General features: G+C 42.4%; 1 protein-coding gene across 3 annotated transcripts in view; it reads left to right on the forward strand.

The window, feature by feature from the left end:
- Positions 1-23,841, forward strand: part of vegfc (vascular endothelial growth factor c) — a 226,157-nt gene that overhangs the window by 158,500 nt on the left and 43,816 nt on the right. For all 3 annotated transcript variants that reach the window (XM_063049453.1, XM_063049454.1, XM_063049455.1), the window contains exon 4: positions 17,545-17,696. In XM_063049453.1, the coding sequence (XP_062905523.1) occupies positions 17,545-17,696 (152 nt within the window). The remainder of the gene's footprint in view (positions 1-17,544; positions 17,697-23,841) is intronic.

The raw sequence follows: 23,841 nt of genomic DNA on the forward strand, positions 1-23,841 counted from the left end.
GTGGTTGTGTTACAATAATGAGTTTAAGAACAAAAAAAAAGAAAGGTGGGAGTCAACTATGCTGTTCCTGTGTCTGCTCTGGCATTTAAATTCTGAGTGACCTTTCACCCCAGTAACACTTTCCTGCCTCAATTTTTTAATGTCCAAAAAGTCTATCACTATCTCCCTGGAAAACACTCTGTGACTAAGTTTTCACAATCCCCCCAAAAATTCCAAAGATGAACCACATCACGAATGGCTAATGCCTTATTTTGAGACTGTGACCCCATCCATCTTGTTACCTTATCCATTGTCATCCTTGCTTCTGTCCTGTCAAGATCTCTAAGAAGTGATCATTCTTCTAAACTTGAGGTTGGATTGGTAGGAGTAAGCTCTTCCCCACAACAGAGGTATCCCTGTAACAGAAAACGAGGTTTTAAGCTAAGGGGAGAAATGATTTGGACAGGATCTGAGGAAAAAATATCTTTTTACCCGGAGGATGAATGGAATCTGGATCATATTTCCAACTTACATATTGCAAGTGTGTTCTCTCACAACACTTAAGTATCTGGATAACCACTGGAATTGCCAAACCATAGAAAAATTTATTCCAAGCACTGGTAAATGGCACTGGTGGAAATTGATAGTTAGCGTGGACACAGTCATCCAAAATGTCCATTGTATGAATCTGTGACTCTAGTATTATCCACTCTGTTTAATTTCTTCTCAAAGGTCAAGTTAATTTCCTACAAATCAATGTAGTGAATCTTTTTTGCACTGCCTCTGTCAGAAATATGGACACCCAACCTGTACGATATATTCCAGCTGACACCACTCAACACTCTCATTAATTCCAGTAAGGTAGTTTTACATTTGCACTCAAATCTTTTTCTGCCTCCCTCCTTCTTCGAATAGGGATTTCGAGCTGGTTTCTATCCTTTTTGAATGGAAGCCCCACAAGTACACCTCCAATAAGCATTGAACATGACGGACCATGGCTGGGATTGTTTTAAAGTTTCCTAAGGGCTGTTATCAGCCCCATTAAATCTGAAACTGAATTTGAAACTGAACCTATGGCTGAAGCACCTTGTATGCCTAGTATAATGTTATTTATTTTAACTTACTTCTCAACCATCTTGCTCTCTGGTCTGAACAGTCACACTTGGAGCTTTGATTTTTAATAATCGCTAAATGTTCTTCTTGCTGTAGTACAAGGCTTGTACAAAAAAAAATCAAATTCTCATCTGCCCCACAGAAATCACTCCAGTCAGGACAGAGAAAATTGGCCTAGAAAGTGGTAACATGACTGAAAAATCCAGGCTTATCAAAGGTTTTGGGGTTAGTTTCTGATCTGGTCACTTCTCAGTCCAGTTTTGGTTTTCAAACAGCGAACGTGAGATTTGCTCATTACTAACTGATAGTGATGAAGGAAAACGAAACGTAAACCATTTCCTCTGCAATATAAGGTTCCCACGTGAAAATAGACTTAAACAGCCAAATGTGTCTTGTGAAAGCTGTCAGTTTGTAAGTCTGCCTTGCTTGTCGACATGTAAGCACCGTCTGGAAGGAAGATTGTGTCACCCTTAACATTACAATGGACTCTATTTATCAACACTGACATATCTTGCTTATTAAAGTGAAGGCTGGCTGCCACAGCAGTGTGTCTGTAATGTGAACTTTATAGTGGAGGTCCAACACAATATGTTTTAATAGACTACAGTCCAATTTGAGCAAGAAATGTGAGAATTTCAAAGCTTTGCTGTATAGAAGAATAATTTAAAAACAATGAACTGAAGTACAAAACTATATTTATAAAATATGAAGTTAACAAATCCAATAAATAATTCAAAAGAAAGTCTTTCCACAAAAAGTGGTATTATTGTGGAACTTGTTAACACGTGGAGCAGTCGAGCTAAATTGCCTGGGTGTACTTAGAAGGAACTGTAGGAAATCCCCAGCAAATGGTGAGGAGCACCTTCACCAAAAGGGCAAGAGGATAGCTCGCCACCAGCTTCTCAGATTTAGTATTGCCGATAGTGCTAGCCTGCAAGCAAAGTCTACCACGAAAATGAATATATGGGCGGTGCAGTAGCGTAGCAGTAGCGTAGCAGTTAGCGCAACACTTTACGGAGCTAGCGACCCCCAATGAGAGTTCAATTCCTGCCGTTGTCTGTAAGGGGATTGTGTGCTCTCCCTGTGACCACATGGGTTTTCCCCCAGGCGCTCCGAGTTCCTCCCACGTTCCAAAGACCAAGGGTTAGTGAGGTGTGGGCATGCTATCTTGGTGCCAGATGCATGGCAACACTTGCGGGGCCGCACCCAGCAGCTCCTCGGCTGTCGATGCAAACAATGCACCTCACTCTCTGTTTCAATGTTTCGATGTACATGTGACAAATAAAGCCAATCTTGCTAAACAGAAGCAGGAGGTCTCCTTCAACCTGCTCAACTATCCACTGAGATCATGTCTGATTATCCACTTACTGCTCATTGATTCTCTTCCTGCCCAAGGACCTATTGATTACGGCCTTGAATATAGTCAGCAACTGGTCCCTCAAAACCCTCTGCGGTAGACAACCTAATGGTTCACAAACCTCAAAGATAAAATTGGATAAATAATGGAACAAGAATCAGTAATTGATTTATTATTGTCACCCGTTTTGAGATACACTGAAAAACCTAGTTTTATATACCATGCAAACAGATCATTCCATACGTAAGTTCATTGAGGTAGTACAACAGTAACAGAATACAGACTTCTCCCAGTCCCTATTTTAGTTTGCCCCTCACCCCTTCTCCTCTCCTCACATGGTTATCACCTCCCTCTAGAGCCTCTTCTCCTTCCCTTTCTCCCATGGTTCACTCTTCCCCCCTATTAGATTCATAGAGTCATAGAGAAGTACAGCGCAGAAATAGGTCCTTTAGCCCATCTAGTCTATGCTGAAACCTTTTAAACTGCCTCCTCCCATCGATCTGCACCGGGACCATAGCCCTCCAAATCACTACTATTCACGTACCGAAACAAACTTCTCTTAAGTGTTGAAATCAAGCTTGCATAAACCACTTGTGCTGGCAGCTCATTCCACACTCTCACAACCCTCTGAGTAAAGAAGTTTCCCCTCATGTTCCCCTTAAACTTCTTACCATTCACCTTTAACCCATGACCTCTGGTTGTAGTCCCATCCAACCTCAATGGAAAAAGCCTGCTTGCATTTACCCTATCTATACCTATTATAATTTAATATACCTTTATCAAGTCTCCTTGCAATCTTCTACATTCTAAAGAATCCTGTCCTAGCCCATTCAATTTTTTCTTACAACTCACGTCCTCCAGACCTGGCAACATCCTTGTAAATTTTCTCTGTACTCTTTCAGCCTTGTGTACATCTTTCCTGTAGACGGGTGACCAAAACTGCTCACACCATACTCCAGATTAGGCATCACCAATGTCTTATACAACTTCAACATAACATCCCATCTCCTGTACTCAATACATTAATTAATGAAGGCCAATGTGCCAAAAACTTTCTTTACAACCCAATCTACCTGTGACACCACTTTCAATGTATTATGGGCCTGTTTTCCCAGATCCCTTTGTTCTACTACACTCTTCGGTGCCCTACCATTCATTGTGTAAGACCTACTCTCGCTGGTCGTACCGAAGTGCAGGAGCTCACACTTGTCTGCATTAAATTCCATCTGCCATTTTTCAGCCCGTTTCCCCAGCTGATGGAGATCCCTCTGCAAGCCATGATAGCCTTCCTCACTGTCCACTACACCCCCAATCTTGGTGTCATCCACAGATTTGCTGATCCAGTTAACCACATTATCATCCAGATCATTGATATAGATGACAAACAACAAAGGACCCAGCACCGATCCCTGCGGCCCACCACTAGTCACAGGCCTCCAGTCAGAGAGGCAACTACCACTATCACTCTCTTTTCCTTTATGGGACTTTTCCCACAAAGCTCGTGTCTAATCTGAATGCCAGGCGACTAAACTTCTTGACCAACCTTCAATGCAGGACGTTGTCAAATGCCTTGGTAAAATCCACATAGACAACATCCAATGCCTTGCCTACATCAACTTTCCTGGTAACTTTCTCGAAAAACACTCTAGGATTGGTTAGACGTGACTTACCATGCACAAAGCCATGCTGACATCAGCCTTCTTCCTCAGTCCTTTATTTAATCGGCTTTTCATCTCCCAGCTTCCCAGTTTATCACTTTATTCCCCCTCCCCCACAAAACAAGTCCACCACCACCCCCACCTGGCTTCATCTATTACCTTCCAGCTTGTACTCCTTCCCTTTCCTCACCTTCTTATTCTGCATTCTTCCCCATTCCTTCCATTCCTGATGAAGGATCTTGGCCTAAAACATCAACTGTTTATTCCTCTGAGTTCCTTTGGCGTCGCAGCTTGAAGGGCTGGAAGGGCCTATTTCACACTGTATTTCAATAAGTAAATAAATGGATAAAATCAATGCTGATACCTGGTGCAGATAATTGACTGCCTTCACACAATGCTTTTGCTGATTGCATCCCTCATTTTAACGGTCAAGAAGGTTGTCGATACCTTCAAACTCTTCGTAGTTCATAATTTGTTGAAGTAGTGAAATAATTTCATTTTCACTCCTGGCGTTTTCTGGCATCCCCTCGCCTGAATGCTTGAAACTGCAGTGTGCAAAATAGCTCTAAATTGTCTTACTGCTTATTTCTCGACAACTATCAGTGACAAAAATTACTGCATTTTGAAGACAAACACATGCAACTGACGCTGTTTAAAAACTGTTTGTTCTAAGCGTGGTGTGGTTTAACAGCCATGCAGGTATGAGATGCATATATATAGTACTGTGCAAAAGTATTAAACACACATATTTAGCTAAGGTGTGTAAGATTTTTGCACAGTACTGTAGTAATTTTATGTATTGTACTGTATTGCTGCTGCAAAAAAACTAATTTCATAACGTGTGAGTGATGTTAAATCTGATTCTGATATGGGACTCTGTTGTGGACGGAGACTGGGAAGGGGGCTGGAAGAGAGGGATTATGGTTGGGAAAAGGGGTAAGACGAAGGGAGGGAGCAGGAGGCACCAGAGGGACATTCTGTAATGATAAGTAAACCAATTGTTTGGAATCAAATTACCTTGCTAGTGTCTCAGGTCTGGGTGTGTCTGCACCCATGTCACCCCCATCCTTGGCATTCCTTCCCTGCTACCTGTCCCACACTGCTCCCACAGTGCTCCACCCTCGCCATTCCCAATATTTTTTGCTCCCACCAGATTTATAAACTCGCACTGTGCTCTATGTTGACAAATACAGTACTGTGCTAAAGACTTACAGCTACAGTACAAAATTATCCATAAATGGGACATATCAGATAGTATGCATTTGATGAACGGAATGATCTTTTTTTAAAGAAACTCATAAATTAACAGGAGGGGATGACTAATTGGCCATTCAATTAGATTGTGACCAGAACATGATTTGTAATATGAACTTTGTGTACCTCCAATGATTTTTACCACCTTGGTGATTCAACCAATCCCCTCAAAAATATGCAGAACCTGGATCCGCCTCTCTTTGAGGGAGACATTTTTAAAGGTTCACAACCATCTGAAAGAAATAATTCATAATAAATTTATCTTCTCTCAGTTTTAAACAGTAACCCCTGGATCCCAAGAGGAGAATCTCTTCACATACACAGTAATTCAATGAAATTCCCTCACACTGTTTTCATCCAAATGGATTTCAAACACAGCCAAAGACAACTTACCTATTTGGTTCTCAGAGCAGAAAGGCTCTAGGAAATGCTTTCAACATATTTTCATCCTTCTCTAAATAATACTGTGGGTAGTCTCACCAACCTCATATATAATTGAAGCACGACTTCCCTATTATTGGGTTGCTTTTTGTTCATCATGCACAGTAGTACAGAAATTAGTGCAACTTCCTTAGAGCTCCAATGACGGATTTTTGATCTTGACTGTGAATACTGTCAGTGTGGAGTTTGCAGACTTGACCTCTGACTTGGTAGACATCTGCTGGTTTCCTCTCACATCCCAAGGAAATTCAAAATTCAAAGTACTTTGATTATCAAAGCATGAATACACAATACAACCTTGAGATTCATGTCCTTACAGGCACAACAAAGAAACATCAAAAGAACCCAGCAAAAAATAGACGTCAAACACGCAATGAACAGAGGGGGAAGAAATGCGAGTTGCACAAACAACAAAGCACACAGGTAGCTTCAGAACTGGAGTTTTATGCATGACACAAAGCCAGGTATCACTGCAGCTGGTGCAGGCAACAGCCACAGGTCATTCTAAAGCCAAGTAAACATTGCAAGACTGGGCATCACTGCAGCCGGCACTAAAATCATCTCAGAACTATGAGCAAAACCAGCCCATACTTTGCCTCCGGTCCAGACACCCTAAGCTTTTCATTCTTGCCCGGTCCTTAAATCGGCCAAACAGCAAGTCAATCCTCACTCCGGGGCCTGGGCCAAGGAAGCGCTTGTTGGTTGATTTAATTTTGTAAATATTCTCTAATCTAGGAAAGTAGCTAATTGTAAGGTGATTGAAGGGGTATGTCAAATTTAAGTTCTTTATGCAGAGTGATGGATATGTGAAACAACCTGACAGGGATGGTGGTAGGGGTAATTAAGAGACTCTTATATAGGCACATGGATGATAGAAAACTGGGTGGCTATGTAGGAACAAATGAAAATCTGCAGGTGCTGTAAATCCGAGCAACACACACAAAATGCTGGAGGAACTCAGCAGGCCAGGCCAAGAGTACAGTCGATGTTTCTAAAAACGCAAACACGAGGAAATCTGCAGATGCTGGAATTTCAAGCAATACACGTAAAAATTGCTGGTGAACGCAGCAGGCCAGGCAACATCTATAGGAAGAGGTACAGTCGACGTTTCGGGCCAAGACCCTTTGACAGGACTAACTGATGTTCCTACTCTTTTCCTAGACGCTGCCTGGCATGCTGAGTTCCTCCAGCATTTTGTGTGTGTGCCTATGTAGGAAGGAAGGGTTAGATTAGAGTAGATTAAAAGGTCAGCATAACTTCATGGGCTGAAGGGCCGGTACTGCACTGTAGTGCGTTCCATTCTATAATAAGTAACCTTGTAGGCACTGTCAAACATGTTAGCAGCCTTTGATTTAAGCATGCGTTGTAGACCTATGCCAGCTAAGTGTGCAGAACTGGACAAACATATTACGTTACAATTGATGAATGAAGAGTCTTTCAGAATGTCTGCAGAATATTTCATCTAGAGCCTCAAGTGTGAAATAACAACTTGCTTAAATACCCAAGGTATTCACTTCCTCCCTAGAAGTATTTAACATGTTTTACACTGAGGTAACAAGGGTGTCAGAAAAAGCTCAGTGGCTGCTGCAAACAGTGAAAGGTGAGATAAGGGCATTGGAACTGCAGACTTGGCGCAGTGACATTAACAGGACAGGATCCCTTAAAATGAAAACCTGATGGGAATCCATAAGTCTAAGGGGGCTGCAGATTTAAGTTCAGTAGACAGTTTATCAGAATCAGATTGCGTTATCTTCTTCTTCGGAGACTCTCCACTCAATAAATCTACCAGCGAATCTAATGAAGATAAGCTTTGAGATGCAAACTAGTGCATCATGTCTTACAGACAGACCCAAGCCAGTAAAGCTGAAAGGAAAGGAGGTTTGATTCATGACTTCAGGAGACCCTGAAACAAGTTACAGCCAATCAACGTGGTATAGTCACTGTTGTAAAATAAAAATTAGCAATACCAAACAAATGTTAGGGTGACACGGTAGAGTAGTGGTTAGCACAATTTACAGTGCAAGTGACCCAGGTTCAGTTCCCGCCACTGTCCTTAAGGAGTTTGTACCTTCTCTGTGTGACCGTGTTGGGTCTCCTCCCATGGCTCGTAGATGTGCCGGTTGGTAGGTCAATTGATCATCGTAAATAGTCCCGTGATCAGGATAGGGTTAAATCAGGGGCTCAAAGGGGCAGATGGACCTACTCTGTGCTGTATCTCAATTTTAAAGATGGCAAAAGCAATGTGCTTATCGTAATTGAATAAACAATGCTGAGCTGTGGTATAACAAGTTAATCATTTGACTTAATGTGAACCATCGCTGTTTGAATTTGAACGTACTGTTTGGATTTGTGCTCAATGCTTTGTGGTCAGTGATCTTGTACACATATCAACACATACATGCTAGATTCAAATAGTGAATTTCTTGTAGCTGGCTTTTCTTAACCCATCTTTAAAACCTTACTTTATGTGTGGGCCATCTGGCAGCAACGTGACTGAGTATTCCCGTAACAACATAAGACTTAGGAACAGAATCAGGCCATTTAGCCCATTGAGTCTCCTCCATTATTCCATCATGGCTGACTTATTATTCTTCTCATCCCAATTCTCCTGCCTTCTCCCCGTAACTTTTGACACCCTTACTAATCAAGAACCTATCACCTCCGCTTTAAATATACCCAACGACTTGGCCTCCACACTTGTCTGTGGCAATGAATTCCACAGATTCACCACCCTCTGGCTGACAAAATTCCTCCTCGTCTCTGGTCTAAATGGATGTCGCTCCATTCTGTGCCTTCTGATCCTACAATCTCCTGCTATAGGAATTATCCTCTCCACAGCCATTCTATTCAGGCCTCTCAATATCCAAAAAGTTTCAATGAAATCCCCCTCATTTTTCTGAATTCCACCAGGCACAGTTGTAAGAAAACATTTGTCTCATGGCAGCTAATCATTAGGAATTTAATAAAGTCACAAATTATATCTTGATGTACCATGGAAAGAATGATTATCCCATATTTGCAATTATAAGACATAAATGTACACATGGTAATGTGTTTTTACTTAGAGAGTGATTGATGCCAAGGTTTTTTTAAGTTAACTGATTGGATAAGAAATACTGCTTGTTCAATTTTTTTTGGGGGGAGCGTGTTCTTTTCCAGAAAATGATGAATAATAAATGCTGGCCTCGACAGCAAAGTCCATATCTTCAACATGAATAATAAAACTTCTGATAAATATTTGAAGCAATTGCAGATTCAGATCCATGTGATATTAGCAGTGGGATTATATTGGAGCACAGCTCTGACAAAGAACCAGCACAGAGATGTGGGGAGCTGAACAGTCTCCATCCCTTATGTATCGTTTAGTGATCATATAAAAAAAATTAGGACATCAGCAGCAAAATAGATAAAATATATCATTTGCAATTTGTGTAAAAATGTGAAAGTTTATAAATATTGCAAATACATGGGTTAAGAGTGAAAGGTGAAAGGTTTAAGAGGAACATGAGGGAAACTTATTCAATTAGAGGTGGTGAGAGTGTGGACTGAGTTGTCAGGGCAAGTGTGGATGCAATTTTGATTTCAACATTTAAGAGATGTTTGGATAGGTACATGGATGGGAGGGATATGGAGGGCTATGGTCTGGATGCAGGTCGATGGGACCAGGTTGTTTAAATAGTTTGGCAGGGATTAGATGGGCTGAAGGGCCTATTTCTGTGCCATAATTTTCTATGACTCTTATAGACAGCAGTGGGAAAGATCTGCTACACTACAAACAATACTGCAGATAATGGAAATCCAAAGTAACACACACAAAATGTTGGAGGAACATCAGGTCAGGCAGTATCTACACAGAGGAATAAACAGTCGCATTTCAGGCTTGAGACCCTTTATTATAAAGGTCATCTAGCTTTCTGACATCTCCAATCATTAGCTAGTCATTTTGGGGATTTAGTAGCATCTTCACATTACTATCACCCCTTGGTGCTTACATTGAGAGACAGGAGAAATTGCGTTAAGAACAGAGAATAGTACAGCACAGGATGGGCCTTCGGCCTACAATATTATGTCAACTGATGTAAACCTACTCCATGATTAATCTAACCCTTGCCTTCTATACAGCCCATAAACACAAAATATTCTGCAGATGCTGGAGTTAAGGCAACACTCACAACACGCTGGAGGAACTCAGCAGGTCGGACAGCATCCGTGGAAATGATCAGTCAACGTTTCGGGTCGGAACCCTTCGTCAGGACTGAAGAGGGAAGGGGCAGAGGCCCTATAAAGAAGGTGGGGAGAGGGTGGGAAGGAGAAGGCTGGAAGGTTCCAGGTGAAAAACCAGTAAGGGGAAAAATAAAGGGGTGGGGGAGGGGAAGTGGGGAGGGGAAGTAGGGAGGGGATAGGTAGGAAAGGCACTTTTCCTACCTATCCTCTCCCTACTTCCCCTCCCCCACCCCTTTATCTTTCCCCTTACTGTTCCACAAAACCAACGAAGAGGCAGGCATAGCTGGGGCCCATGCGAGTGCCCATAGCTACACCCTTGGTCTGAAGAAAGTGGGAAGAGCCAAAAGAGAATTTATTACGTGTGTGTACCAGTTCTGCCAACCGGAGGAAGGTAGTGGTGGTGGGGGACTGGTGAGGTCCCTATTCCTTCTTCACCTTTCCTGCCTATCCCCTCCCTGCTTCCCCTCCCCCACCCCTTTATTTTTCCCCTTACTGGTTTTTCACCTGGAATCTACCAGCCTTCTCCTTCCCACCCTCCCCCCACCTTCTTTATAGGGCCTCTGCTCCTTCCCTCTTCAGTCCTGATGAAGGGTTCTGGCCCAAAACGCTGACTGATCATTTCCACGGATGTTGTCCGACCTGCTGAGTTCCTCCAGCGTGTTGTGAGTGATACAGCCCATAATCTCTATTTTTCTTACATCCATTTGCCTATCTAAGTTCCCTGTTGAATCAACCATTACTACCACCCTGGGCAAGGTGCTCTATATACCACCACTCTCTGGGCAAAAAAAAAAACACCTCTGCTATTTCCCTTAAATTTTCTTCCACTGGCCTTACATGGATTTCCTCTAGTACTTGCATTGCCGTCCTGGGAAAATGGTGCTGGCTATCCACACCATCCATGCCTTTCATAATCTTCTAAACTTCCATCAGGTTTTTTCTTGTTCGTGCCCAATCTTTCTTGTTGCTGATAGGCAGGCTGGGGGTTTGGGGTGACCTGTTAATTTTTGTGAGAGGGAGGGGTTGGGGTTTCTGAGTTTTTGCTTTTTTTGTGCGGCAGGTATTAATGTCTGTCTTCCAACTTCTGTGGTTTTCTGTATTTTATGGCTATCTGGAGAAGACAAATTTCAGAGTTGTATTCTACACACACACTTTGATAATGAAATGAACCTTTGTCAGGTGGATTCTCATCTTCCTTCACTCCAAAGGGAGAAAGCCTTTGTTTGCTCAGTCTTTCCTCATACAGCATCCTTTCTAATCCAAGCAGCATCCAGCTAAGTCTACACCACTTCGAAAGCTTCCACATCCTTCCTAAAATGAGGCAACCTGACTGATTGCAAGTGCAAAATGGTTATTGTCCAGCGTTTCTATGAACTTCCCAGCATCAAGTGCAATGGAATGGAACAAAAAGTAACATATTGCAATTTAACATTTAAAATGCTAGAGGAACTCACGAGGTCAGGCAGTATCTGAGGAGGGAAACGGACAGTCGACATTTTGCGTCAAGACACTTCAGCTGGACTGACGATGGAGGGGAGATGGCAGGGGTAAGGAGGTGGAGGAAGGAGGCTGTTCAAGAACCAGCAGGTGTTAGTTGGATCCCGGTGAGCGAGGGTGGTGACGGGCAGAGTGGAAGCAGCCTCAGAAGTTGGAAAGTGATTGGCGGAAGTTGCAAAAGACTGATGGAATCTGATGAAGGAGCATGGAAAAAAGAGAGGGAGGCGGGATGAGCAGAGGGGAATGGTGGGGGAGGGGAACCAGTGGAAGGATTGTGTGGGTGATGGGCAGACGGAGAGGGTACAGGGAAGGGAATGAGACATAGTGACATGTGCCAACTGGACGAAGAGGAGCCCCAACCAGACTGGGAGATCGTTTTGCTGAACACCTACGCTCTGTCCGCCAGAAAAAGCAGGATCTCCCAGTGGCCACACATTTTAATTCCACATCCCATTCCCATTCTGAATAATGCCCCACCTCCCCCTCGTACCCCATCCGTTATTTATTTATATACACACATTCTTTTTCTCTCTCTCTCCTTTTTCTCCCTCTGTCCCTCTGACTACACCCCTTGCCCATCCTCTGGGTTTCCCCCCCCACCTTTTCTTTCTCCCTAGGCCTCCTGTCCCATGATTCTCTCATATCCCTTTTGCCAATCACCTGTCCAGCTCTTGGCTCCATCCCTCACCCTCCTGTCTTCTCCTATCATTTTGGATCTCCCCCTCCCCCTCCCACTTTTAAATCTCTTACTAGCTCTTTCTTCAGTTAGTCCTGACGAAGGGTCTCGGCCTGAAACGTCGACTGTACCTCTTACTAGAGATGCTGCCTGGCCTGCTGCATTCACCAGCAAATTTGATGTGTGTTGCTTGAATTTCCAGCATCTGCAGAATTCTTCGTGTTTGCGAGAGAACTAAGAAAACAGGTTGGAGGCAATGATTTTGTTTACAGGGGTAGCAACGGCAGGGCCAGTATTTTCTTACCCACCCCTAATTGTGTTGAGAATTAAATGGTTTTTCAGAGGCCAATATAGAGACAAACTTAAGTGTCATGGGTATGAACTCACATATAGACTAGATGAGGTAAGGATGTAAATCCTTAACACACTCCAGTAGTTTCATATCGATATCCATTATCTTTGTTCATCCCATCCATCATTTTAAAATTGCTGTACTGGGCATTTGGCTAATTAGCAAACATTTTGAAAATCATGACCAAGAGTCTTGTAGGAATTTGACCGAGGTTACTCCCATTCGCTTCTGTACAGATCTTTCCATTCCAGTAGAGATGGTAGAACTGTGGGGGTGTGGAAGGGTTACAATAGGCCAATGGTTAGTGCTGCTGTCTCGCAGCTGGGTACAGGTGCTGTGTGCGTGGAGTTTGTACATTCTATTTATGAATAGAGATGTTTCCCTAAAACTCCATTTTCCTCCCACATCTAAAGGCATCTTGTTAGATTAACTGTCTATTGTAAATTACCCCTTAAAATAGGTAAATAACAAATTAATTTAAAGAAAACAAGTGATGGGTACATTGAGTTTATTGTCATATATGAAAATACGTGTACAGTACTGTGGAAAAGTTTTAGGCACATATACATAGCTAGGGTGCCTAAGACTGTATTTGTCAACGTGGAGCAGAAAGCGAGTTTGTAAACCTGGCGGAAGCAAAGGATGTTGGGAATGGTGAGGCTGGAGTGCCACGCGAGGGGTGTGGGACAGGTGGCAGAGAAGGCGTGCTGGGGGTGGGGGAATGGCGCAGGTGCAGGCACACCAGGCAAGGAAATTTGATTCCAAACAGTTGGTTTATAGATAGTTATAGAATAGCTCTTTGGTGCTTCCCTCTCCCTTCTGCCTTTCCCAACCATGACTCCCCTCTCCCTGCCCTCTTCCCACTCTCAGTCCACAATAGACACCCATATCAGAATCAGGTTTATCATCACTCACAGACGTCATGATTTTTTTTTGCGGCAGCAGTAACAGTGCAAGCATTACATTACGGTACAAAAGTCTCAGGGACCCTAGCTATATATACGTTCAATGGTTCCATTTAATGTATACAGTATACAGCCTGAAATTCTGACTCTCCACAGACATCCACGGATCAGAAGAAAAACCCCAAAGAATGAATGACAGGAAACCATTAGATCCCCAAACCCCCCCCCCTCCCTGCTCCTATGCAAAAGCAGCAATAAAACATCAACCCTCCCCCTCCCCCTACCTGCCTCAGCAAAAGCATCAACCCCCCCCCACCCACCCCCTCACCTCCGGCATGCAAGCAATAGCAAGGGCCCCAAAGAGACCATGACCTAAAGTTCATCAAAAAACACTGTTCATCCCAACAGTTCAAATTGCCTCAGGTTCTCTCTCTCTCTCACTAATGAGGGCAAGAGAGGAATCCACAGTGAGAGAGGAGACTGTTTCGATGTTGCAGTCTGCAGCATTGCTTTATTTCGAGTTTCTCCAGCTCGAGAATTGGCAGCAAACTCTCCCTCACCATTGAGAGAAGAAAAGAAAGAGCAATCACTCGAGTACAGAGGCCTCAGTCAGCCGCTCCTGCTCTCTTGATGCTCCGATCTCCTGCGACGCTTCGGTTGGCGACACCGACGAGGAATAGGATCATCTACTGGGCCTTGCAAGGCCGCAGTCTGAAGGTGCACATCTTCCAGGCCGCTCTTGGAGATACCAAGATCGCTAGGCTGCTCCGGGAGCTCTGAGAGCTAGAACCCATGGCCGTGAAGAACTGCAGTTTGGGTGCAGCTGTAGATCACGCACTCCGACAGGACCCCAGCCACCTTGAAAAGGAAAAAAGTGGCATTAGAGAGAAGAATTTAAACTGTTTCGCAGACAGATTGGGAGAAGTTGCCCTCTGATGCCATCTTTAGCTCCTCCCCCTTTTCTGTATGTACCTGTCTTTTAAACAGCACTGGTTCAATGAAAAATCTTACTTGCACCAGCATCACAGGTACATAGCATCAGAGATTCAACATTCACAAGAAAATTATAAATTAAACAAGCTATGCACAATAAGAAAAAAAATCCTACAAGGTCCATTGTAGTGCAAAATATTCATAATATTGCTGTACGGAGAGAGGGATCAGGGGTGTGCAGTTTGGTTCAAGAACCAGATTGTTGAAGGGAAGTAGTTGTTCTTTGAACCTGGTGGTGTGGGACATCAGGCGTCTGTACTTGCTGCAAGAAAATGGCATGTCATGTGAGAGAGAGTTATCTGTAAGTCTCTATCAGCATGGTCTGGGGCGACTTACCTCTCTCTGTCCAACAGCAAGGACGAGACTTTCCTAGACTATTAAATTGCTTGTCTGTGTTCAAGTAGGTGACACACCTTTTCACCCCAACCAAATTTAACCTGCCAAATAACAAGAATCAGTTTCCATGGTATATTATAGAAACATAGAAACATAGAAAATAGGTGCAGGAGTAGGCCATTCGGCCCTTCGAGCCTGCAGCGCCATTTATTATGATCATGGCTGATCATCCAACTCAGAACCCCGCCCCAGCCTTCCCTCCATACCCCCTGATCCCCTTAGCCACAAGGGCCATATCTAACTCCCTCTTAAATATAGCCAATGAACTGGCCTCAACAGTTTCCTGTGGCAGAGAATTCCACAGATTCACCACTCTCTGTGTGAAGAAGTTTTTCATAATCTCGGTCCTAAAAGGCTTCCCCTCTATCCTCAAACTGTGACCCCTCGTTCTGGACTTCCCCAACATCGGGAACAATCTTCCTGCATCTAGCCTGTCCAATCCCTTTAGGATCTTATACGTTTCAATCAGATCCCCCCTCAATCTTCTAAATTCCAACGAGTACAAGCCCAGTTCATCCAGTCTTTCTTCATATGAAAGTCCTGCCATCCCAGGAATCAATCTGGTGAACCTTCTTTGTACTCCCTCTATGGCAAAGATGTCTTTCCTCAGATTAGGGGACCAAAACTGCACACAATACTCCAGGTCTGGTCTCACCAAGGGCTTGTACAACTGCAGTAGTACCTCCCTGCTCCTGTACTCGAATCCTCTCGCTATAAATGCCAGCATACCATTTGCCTTTTTCACCGCCTGCTGTACCTGCATGCCCACTTTCAATGACTGGTGTATAATGACACCCAGGTCTCGTTGCACCTCCCCTTTTCCTAATCGGCCACCATTCAGATAATAATCTGTTTTCCTATTTTTGCCACCAAAGTGGATAACTTCACATTTATCCACATTAAATTGTATCTGCCATGAGTTTGCCCACTCACCCAACCTATCCAAGTCACCCTGCATCCTCTTAGCATCCTCCTCACTGCTAACACTGCCACCCAGCTTCGTGTCATCCGCAAACTTGGAGATGCTGCATTTAATTCCCTCATCCAAGTCATTAATATATATTATCAATGATTAATATGTCCAAATGGAGAAACTTATCTCAGTCAATTACTGTATCCCATTTTTCTCACAGCTGCCCAGAGTGGTGATATAATCTAACCTACCTTTGTAATCAGATAGTTGTTACCTATTCTAACCCAATAATTATTATTAAATCTGCTGTAGATCGTTGTGTGCTAACCCTTGACTTGTATGGTGAGGTTACAAGGTAACAACTTTTGCTTGAGTTGTGTATTTAATATTTCAGAAATATTTGTGTAATCTTGTATGTATATTGGTTAATTAAACATTTCTGTTTGTTGAAATAATTCTTTATGGGTTATATGCATAAATACATGAATTGTATATGTCATCACACACTGCCAAGTGATACATGTGTGCCTCGCTTAAAGTAAACTTGAGTTAGGCCTGCATTTTTGGACTCCCATATTGTCCTTTGAATTAATTTAATGTTTTAAAGTTACAAAGCATATATAGTACTTTACTGAAGCAAAATGTCCCACATCCTTCAGAGGCAATAGTCAGATAAATATTTGTGAAAAAACATTTGTGGTTGGGAGATTAAGGGTTGGCATGGACTCTGTATGCCGAAGTTCTTGATTGTCTGTGTTAGGCCTTTGTGACTCTATAAATCTTTGTGTTAAAACACAAGAGGGGCGTAAGCAGACGGAGAATTAGGGAGGTTTCCAGAGCATGAAACTTGTACACTCAAAGGCACAGCCACCATTAAAAAGGTGAAGGTGATGGGGAACGCGTAATAGGCTGAAGCTGGAGAAACCTGGAGTTCTCAGATGCTGGAGCAGGTTACAGATACAAGATGTGATGCCACTGAAAGACCTGACCATGAGATTGGAAAATTAATATACTTGCAGTCCAAGAGTTAATGTGGAGCAGACAGCACCAAAACAATAAAGGAACTCAGTGTAACACACACAAAATACTGGAGGATCAAGCAGTACCTGACCTGCTGAGTTTCTCCAGCATTTTGTGTGTATTACTCTGGATTTCCAGTATTTACCGAATCTCTTGTATTAACGGAACTCAGTGTGAGAATCTATACAGTAGAGCTTTTGTTGAATTAAAGCCTCTGAAGAAAGTAATTCATGCTATTCATATATATGTGTAATGACAATTTCAGATATTATTTTATTTTGAACTTATTTTACTTGCATATAACAAGTTATTCTTTTATTTATTAAGATAAGCGTAGAATAGGCCCTTCCAGCCCTTCGAGGCGCACTACCCAGCAAACCCTTCATTTAACCCCAGCCTAATCATGGGACAATTTGCAATGACCGATTAACCTTTGGACTGTGGGAGGAAACCAGAGCACCTGAAGGAAACCTATCCGTCACGGGGAGAATGTGCAAACTCCTTACAGACAGTTACGGGAATTGAACCTGGGTCTCCTGCACTGTAAAACATTGTGCTAACCACTATGCTATCAACCTGCTTTATACAAGTTAAAAGCATGAGAAGAAAATAATGACCTAGTTAATTGCGATAATTTACTGAGTTTAGTAATTGAATTGGTTGGATGGAGGTTGAAGTGTAAATAAGTTTGATAATTAGCTAACTTTATCTTCTTATATATCTTCACAACTATTAACTCACAATTAATCTCCTTTTTGTTCACCAGCTTTTCGAGATCACTGTACCAATATCCCAGGTACCAAAACCCATAACAATCAGCGTCGCAAATCACACGGCTTGCCGATGTATGTCAAAGTTGGATTTCTTCAGGCAGGTCCACTCCATTATCAGACGCTCCATATCTACATCCCAGTCAGAGTAAGTACATTCTTGCCTGTCACACACGTCATGCCATTGTCTTTGCTCACAAGCTGCTAATGCAGGAAAATCAGGGGGACCGTGCTCACAATTCTTTGACATTCTTTATCAGCAGACAAGGTGCCACACCTTGCAACATGAAAACTTGTATATTAGAATATAAGAGCAGGGCAAGGACATTTGGCCTTTTAAGCCTGCTCTGTCACTCAAATCATGACTGCTTCGTCTCAGTGCTATCTTTCTGTACTATATAATAATTCTTTGATTGTTTAATATCTAGTAATTTATTGATTTCTGTTTTGAATAAACATCATGATTGAGCCCGTGCAGCCGTCTAGAGTGGAAAATTCCAGAGGTTCACCACCTTTTGGGCAAAGAAATTTCACCTCAGTCCTCAATGGCTCATCCTTAGTTCCTTTATTCTGAGACAGTGACCCTCAGTTCTCAGTTTTCTACTAAGGGAAATATACTTTCTGCATCCCTGAATGAACTTTGTAACCTTCAATGAGATCTCTTTTCTTTCTCCTAACTCAAGAGAATTTAGGCCTAGACTAATTAATCTCTCCCCATAAGACAACTCTGCTCTTCCCAGAACAAGTCTTCATAAACATGAGAAATTCTGCAGATGCTGCAAATCCAAAGAAACACACGCAGAATGCTGGAGGAACTCAACAGGTCAGGCAGCATCTATGGAAATGAATAAACAGTTAACATTTTGGGACCAAGATCCTTCTTCAGGACTGGAAAGGAAGGAGGTATAAAAATGTGGGGAGAAAAGAAGGAGTATAGTTAGAACTTGATAGGTGAAGCCAGGTGGGTAGAAAAGGTAAAGGGCTGGAGGGGAAGGAATCTGTTAGGAGAGGAGACTGGACCATAGGGGAAAGGGAAGGAGAAGGGGACCCAAGGGGAGGTGATAGGCAGGTGAGAAGAGGTAAGAGCCCAGAGTGGGGAATAGAAGAAGAGGGGATGGGATGGGAAAATATTTTTACCGGAAAGAAAGATCAATATTCATGCCATTTGGTTGGAGGCTACCCAGATGGAATATAAGGTGTTACTCCTCCACCCTGAGGGTGACTTCATCATGGTAGAAGAGGAGCCATGGACTGACATGGTCTTTTATGGTCTTACGATCTTATAGACATGTCAGAATGGGAATGGGAGTTGGAATTAAAATTTTTGGCCGCTGGGAAGTTCCACTTTTGGTGGATGAAGCGGAGATGATCGACGAAGTGGTCCCCCAATTTACAGCGGGTTTCACCAATGTAGAGGAGTCTGCATCCAGACGCACCGGATAAAACAGATGGCCTCAACAGGTTCGCAGGTGAAGTGTTGCTTCACCTGGAAGGACTGTTTCAGGCCCTGAATAAAAGAGAGGGAGGAGGTGGATGGGCAGGTGTAACACTTTCCCTAAATGGAAATGAGGGAGGAATCTTCACTGTGGGAAATATATTCATTTTTTGATAAAGAAACTAAATTAGTGGTGCTTTGTATAATTACCATAAAAAATCTTCATTCTTGCACTTCTCTGAATATAAGGCATTTTACCATTTGCCTTCTCAGCTATTTACTTCACCTCCATCCATATTGACTTTCAGTGCTTTGTGTACAAGGCACCAGATTCCTTTTACCATCAACAATACTCAATCTCTTACCATTGAAAAAAAATGTACTTTGCTATTCCATGTGACAAAGTTAAGCTCGAAAGCAGATCTACATTGTTTGCCGGTCATAATAGTATGATTCCCTACACAAAACTGTTACCTGTCAATTGACACCAAGAGTGAAGGATAGCTCAGAGTCACAAACAAGAGAAAATCTGCAAGTGTTGGAAATCCGAGCAACACACACAAAATGCTGGAGGAACTCAGCAGGCGAGTTCCTGCTGAAGGGCTTTGGCCTGATGAAAAGGTCGACTGTATTCTTTTCCTTGATTCGGCCTGGCCTGATCTGTTTTGTGTGTGTTGATAACACAGAGTCACTGTATTTATATCTAAGAAATTTGTTACTGATGAACAGCTGTCACTTCACCACTTACCTTAAAAGCTTCACATTTCAGTTTATAATTCCAAAATGTTATATATTTGCCAAGCAATTCAAATAGGCTTTTAATCTTCCCATGAATCATAATCCTGTTTGTATCATAAACTCTGTTGCCTTATCCTTCAATTCACCACTTCTTCAAAACCTGTAGGTTTTGTAACTCAAGTATGGTCAGTGTTTCAGTTTAACATTGATGGTATTTTCTGCAGACTCACATGGGTGATGTCATATGTACAGGTATCTTCTGTTTCCACCCCAAACCTTTAGCATTTCCTCTTACATTAGCATGTCCTACTATTTATAAGTAGGTGATGGGGTGCAGATGTGTCTCCACCAAAGGAGATGTAAGTTGCTCCCTTCCTCCGTTATCCTGCGGGTCACCATTGGGTAAGGTGTAGCACCTGCTTAGCCTCCCAATCAGGGTCACATGAAACCATGGGAGCAGGTGGTGGATGGTTGTATCAGCAGCTGGTGCATATCACAAGTCCTGGTTGTGCGACCACTGATGCCAGGCAGATAATCTCTGAAGAGTATTGGTAACGGCTGGGGTCTCCCCTCTTGTAAGGATACTGCCCAGAAGAAGGCAATGGCAAGCCACTTCTGTAGAAAACTTTGTCAAGAATAATCATAGTTATGAAAAGACCATGACCGCCCACATTATACAACACGACACATCATGAATGGACAAACTATTTGTAGGAGGCGATCGCCTCCAAATTAACTTCAGTCGGTAGCACTGAATATGAAGCAGAGCAGTGGAAGTGTGCTATAAACTTATAATAAACGTTGTGATAAAGGCTCGTCATTGGGGATGACTGTTCACCCAACCTGCATTTTACTTGCTCCAATTTCAATCCTTTCAAAATTTTAAGCAGTTTTACAAAAAACATCCAATGAACTATGGAAAACACTAAGCCTGATTGTGAAGGCACATACACACATGGTAAAATTAGTACACCTTAGCTGAGGCATTACTGAGAATGCAGGAGGAATTGACCTGACAGGTTCCAGAAACAAGCAAGAGTAGCCCTCAGCAAATGAGGCTGCAGCCTTGGTGACTGAAACCGAGGTAATGTTTTTTGGTCCTTGACTGCTGAATATTTTTGCTGATTTCTGATCTTGGTTCAGATTTCCAGCATCTGCAGATTGAAATCCTTTGTTTGTGTAGAGTCCCAGGAGAAACCAAGGAACTACCCTAAGGTTCTGGGGAGATTTGACAGAGGTGTTCAAAATTAGGAATTTTTTTTTTACAGAACAAATTAAGGCTAACTATTCTCAGTGGCAAAAAATATCAGCAAACAGACTGACCTTTTTCAGCTCTCTTAACTACTCTATCGCAAGTAGATAAGGGCATAAAGAGAGCTTTTTGCACATTGACCTTCATAAATCAAAGTACTGTGTACAGGTGTTTGAATGTTATGTTCAGGTTGTATTAGACATTGATGAGGTCTAATTTGGAGTAATGTGTGTAGTTCTGGTGCCTTCCCACAGGAAAGATAGTAACAAGATTGAAGGAGTATAGAAAAAATTTACACAGATGTTGCTGGGACTTGAAGATCTGAGTTATAGGGCAAGGTTGAATAGGTCTTTATTCTCTTCAGCATCGGAGAATGAAGGGCGATTTGAGAAAGGTATGCAAAACAATGAGTGGTATAGAGAGGGTGAACATCTATACATTTTCCTCTTTTTTCCAGGTTTTTTTTCACTGAGGTTAGAACTAGAGGTTAAGGGTGAAAGGTGAAATATTTAAGGGGAACCTAAGGGAGAACATCTTTCAAAGGGTGGTGACAGTGTGGAATGAGCTACTAGCGGAAGTGGTGAATGCGAGTTTAATTTCAACATTTAAGAGAAATTTGGATAAGTACAGAGATGGGAGGAATATGGAGAGCTACGGGCCAGGTGTGGGTCAATGAGACTAGGCAGAATAATAGTTTGGCATGGACTAGATGGGCCAAAAGGCCTGCTCCTGTGCTGTAGTGCTCTATGACTCAATGACTCTATTAAAGATGATTTCTCAAAGGAGTAACATGGTGAAGTGATATTGCCAAATATGCTGATGGAAGAAGAATTAATAATAACTTTTAATTTAAATTCTATGGATAAGTGAAGGAGTAAAATAAGGTTAAGAAACAAAAACCTAATTGGATAATTCTTTCAAAGGACCAGTATGACATGTTTGGCCAAATAGCTTCCTTCTGTGGTGTAACATTCAGGAGCTTCGTCCACTCAGACATGGGGAGTAACGAGTTAGAGCTGCATCTGAGCAGTGTTGGGTTAACTGCTCCTATAGACTGTAGACAAAAGACTACTCACACTTTTAACTGGAATTTGCACAGAGTGGCTTACTGTTACCAGACAGATGATATTGCCATATCAGAAAATCCTTATTTAGGTCTCTATTTTTGGTTTACAAAATCCTTCTCCAAGTATGCTGAAGGCACATTCCCAGATAAGGTCAGACTAAACACTGCCCTACTTGGCCATATGGACCTACTTTTGATATCTGTACTGAACTACTGATGTCCATCAGCTGTTTGGACCACACGGTAATATTATACAGTATCTGTACACGGAATCAGCAGCAATGGGTTCTGACTCAGTCAAGCCCTATCATAGACAAATAGCCTTCCATTCACACACTAAAAACACCCCTCTGAACATGAATGTTTGAGAGTGCTGGCTAATGTGAAACAATTTATCTGAGACCATGGAAGATTCCAAGAAAGGACTGTATTACTGGAAACGAAAGTTTGTTAGAGAATGAAGAAAATGCCAAAAACAATCACAGATTTAAAATATCAGCATTACCCTGCTTTCAAGAATGTTTTTATAGCTATATAGCCTCATATGAAGACTGAGGGGGATCTCATTGAAACCTATTGAATATCGGAAGGCCTAGATATAGTAGATGTGAAGAAGATATTTCCTGTGGTGGGAGAGTCTAGGACCAGAGGGCACAGCCTCAGAATACAGGGGCGTCCATTTAGAACAGAGACGATGAGGAATTTATTTAGCCAAAGGGTAGTAAACCAGTGGAATTCATTGCCGGAGAGAGCAGTGGAGGCAAAGTCATTGGTTATATTTAAAGCAAAGGTTGTTAGGCTTTTGATTCCTATGGGTGTCAAAGATAACGAGAAGGATGCAGGAGAATGGAGTTAAGAAGGATAATAAATCAGCCGTGATTGAATGGGCCAATTGGCCTAATTCAGATCCTATGTCTTAGCCTGTGATCCTATTACTGTAACCATGAATCCACTTTCGATGCTTCAGAGTTTGCAGTGGCACCCTTGCAAGAATAGGTGAGCATGTGACAATTAAATATTTCCTTTATTTCCTCAAGTATAAACTACTTCCTATCCTGCTTTGCTTGGCCCGAATCAAAACCTCCATTACTGTGAGGGATATTGTTGATTCACTAATGTTGACTTAGCAATAGGCAATAAATTGCAATGTTGCCAAGAAAGCGCATCTCAAGTCGAAGTCCGCTGCTTTACATCGCAATGTATTGTATAATGCTGTCTGCCAGAACACTTGGTTAGCAAATCTGAATTGCTCCCATCACGCTCTGTGAACTAGATAAAATACTACTGAGGCTGAAATCACGGCATGAAAACAAGCTCTGCAGCTGGAAAAACTTTGTATGTCTCCCGGGTTTCTGAGGAGTGCTCTTAAGGTCCTTATGTTTGCTAATGCTGAGTGCACTTGTTCGGCCAAACTTTAAAAAGAGCAGAGTTTATAATCGACAAGGTTCTTCCAGATTAGTAATGTTTAAGAGCACTCGCTTTTTGGCTAGCTTTTCTGCATAAACCCAATTTGATTTGACTAACTATTAGTTGTACCTGTGCGACAACCTGTGTTTCATGTTCAAGGACTCCTAAATCATAATTAATAATTCTAATCATTAGCCTTGCTCTATTTCAATTGTACTCTACTTTTTGATTCTTCCCACTGAAGTGGATAACTTCATGTGATGCTCTTTTTCCTCACTCACTTCACTAATTTACACTCAGTGGCTACTTTATTGGGTACCACCTGGACCTAATAAAGAAGACATTGTGTGTGTGTGTGTGTGTGTGTGTGTTCATGGGCTTATGCTGCTGTAGCC

Source organism: Mobula hypostoma, chromosome 5, assembly GCF_963921235.1.
Source record: "Mobula hypostoma chromosome 5, sMobHyp1.1, whole genome shotgun sequence".
In the NCBI taxonomy this organism is placed as follows: Eukaryota; Metazoa; Chordata; class Chondrichthyes; order Myliobatiformes; family Myliobatidae; genus Mobula; species Mobula hypostoma.